Source organism: Formica exsecta, unplaced genomic scaffold (assembly GCF_003651465.1).
Source record: "Formica exsecta isolate Colony F162 unplaced genomic scaffold, ASM365146v1 scaffold475, whole genome shotgun sequence".
In the NCBI taxonomy this organism is placed as follows: domain Eukaryota; kingdom Metazoa; phylum Arthropoda; class Insecta; order Hymenoptera; family Formicidae; genus Formica; species Formica exsecta.
In genome coordinates, this window is record NW_021851988.1 from 823,337 (window position 1) to 825,002 (window position 1,666).

The following is a 1,666-nucleotide window of genomic DNA, read 5'->3' on the forward strand; positions in this document are numbered from 1 at the left end:
TGAAATTTCAACATTGTACACGGATAATATCTATATTCGTCAATAAAGAAAGCAAAATTTATTTTATATTACAATAGAACACAAATAAAACCTAAAAAAATGTTTTCTAAAATAATAAATTTCACTGTATGATTATCGTGCCGTAAAGAGTTAATCTGCATAAACACTTTGGTAATTAATTATTATATATAAGATTTATAATCTCTTGTCTTTATCATAAAAATATTTAAATAATGAAATGCGGGGGGGATATTACATTTATTTAAAAATGTATCATGTTTTAAAATTTCTGCTTTTTATTCTTAAATCTTTTATCTCTATATATATAAATCTCATCAAAAATTGTTTTAAAGCTTGATGATAGTTTTTGTATCGATCTAATTGCGAAGATAAAAAATAAGCATATTACGTATATCTTATTTTTTACTTATGGTGTTAAAATATTCTTTACACTATTATTTAAGCGCTATATATATATATTAATTTTTTAAATATATTTAATAAACCGATTTTTTACTTGTTTTGCTCTTGCAGTATATTGTTTTGCTATTGGCCGTTGCAATTGGTGTGGTAGTTGCAAAACCAGGATATTTAGGCTATGGATACGGCTATCCGTACTCATATGGTTATAGGTATCCATTCTATGGCTATGGCCATGGCTATGGCCATGGTTATGGCCATGGGTACGGACATGGATATGGTCATGGTTATGGATACGGTATGATTTATGATAATATCTATACAATTTACAATACAACAATTTACATCATCGCAATTGCATCGTAGAATCGCCATTTTTTTATCAGCTTGTATATATATATATATTTACCTTTAGTTTATTCAGTTTATAACTGCTGGTGGTAGGACAAATAAGTAATTTGTGTGTAGCGATGCAATATTATTCAGGTTTTGTATGAATATCTGCAATAATTTTTTATTACACAAGTTTACATCACGCAAATTGTACAAAATAGCTTATACGTGCATCCTAACAAGTTACATTCGTGACAAAGAAATCGTTTATGTTCAAAACACGCACATGTAGACGCGCATTTATCATAAAGAAATTGTTCAGTCACAAATGTTGAAATATTTCTTCATTGATATTTAGGATATCCGTTCGGCTACGGGCATTACGGTCACTATGGCTACTATTAAGGAGGACATAAAACGACGTCTTTCTTCTGGATTCTCTGGAACATCATCCGAAGAATGAGCTTAGTTCAAAAACAATCTATGTCGCTTTTTCTCTATTATATGTTTTTAACGCCAAGTCTGATTGAACGCCAAGACTAATACAAGATATTAATGTCTGCGAAAAAAAATTTTAAAAAAGTACAAAGCTTTTTTTAAAGAAATTATAAAATCGCATATACATGTTATATAAGATATTCATAAATCATAAATATAATTCTATTATAAAATATAAATATATCTTAACAAAATAAATTGTGCATTACTGAAAATTGAATGTAATTTTATTGTCAATAATGATGATTAGTAATAGTTAATAAAATTAATTATAATTATTATAATATTTTTAGTGCTGTTGATAAAATAAATTATTAACTATTCAATACGCAATTCGATAATCGATGAAAACTCAATTCAATTATCTGTTAGCTTCGCTTTTAAAAATGTGGAAGATAGTAACTCCTTCGTCAAC

General features: G+C 27.3%; 1 protein-coding gene across 1 annotated transcript in view; it reads left to right on the top strand.

The window, feature by feature from the left end:
* LOC115241313 (fungus-induced protein 1-like) overlaps positions 1-1,429 on the top strand; it is a 5,035-nt gene extending 3,606 nt beyond the window's left edge. The window contains exons 2-3 of the mRNA XM_029817011.1: positions 535-718; positions 1,112-1,429. Of these exons, the coding sequence (XP_029672871.1) occupies positions 535-718; positions 1,112-1,158 (231 nt within the window). The 3' untranslated portion in view covers positions 1,159-1,429. The remainder of the gene's footprint in view (positions 1-534; positions 719-1,111) is intronic.
* Positions 1,430-1,666: the final 237 nt, after the last annotated feature.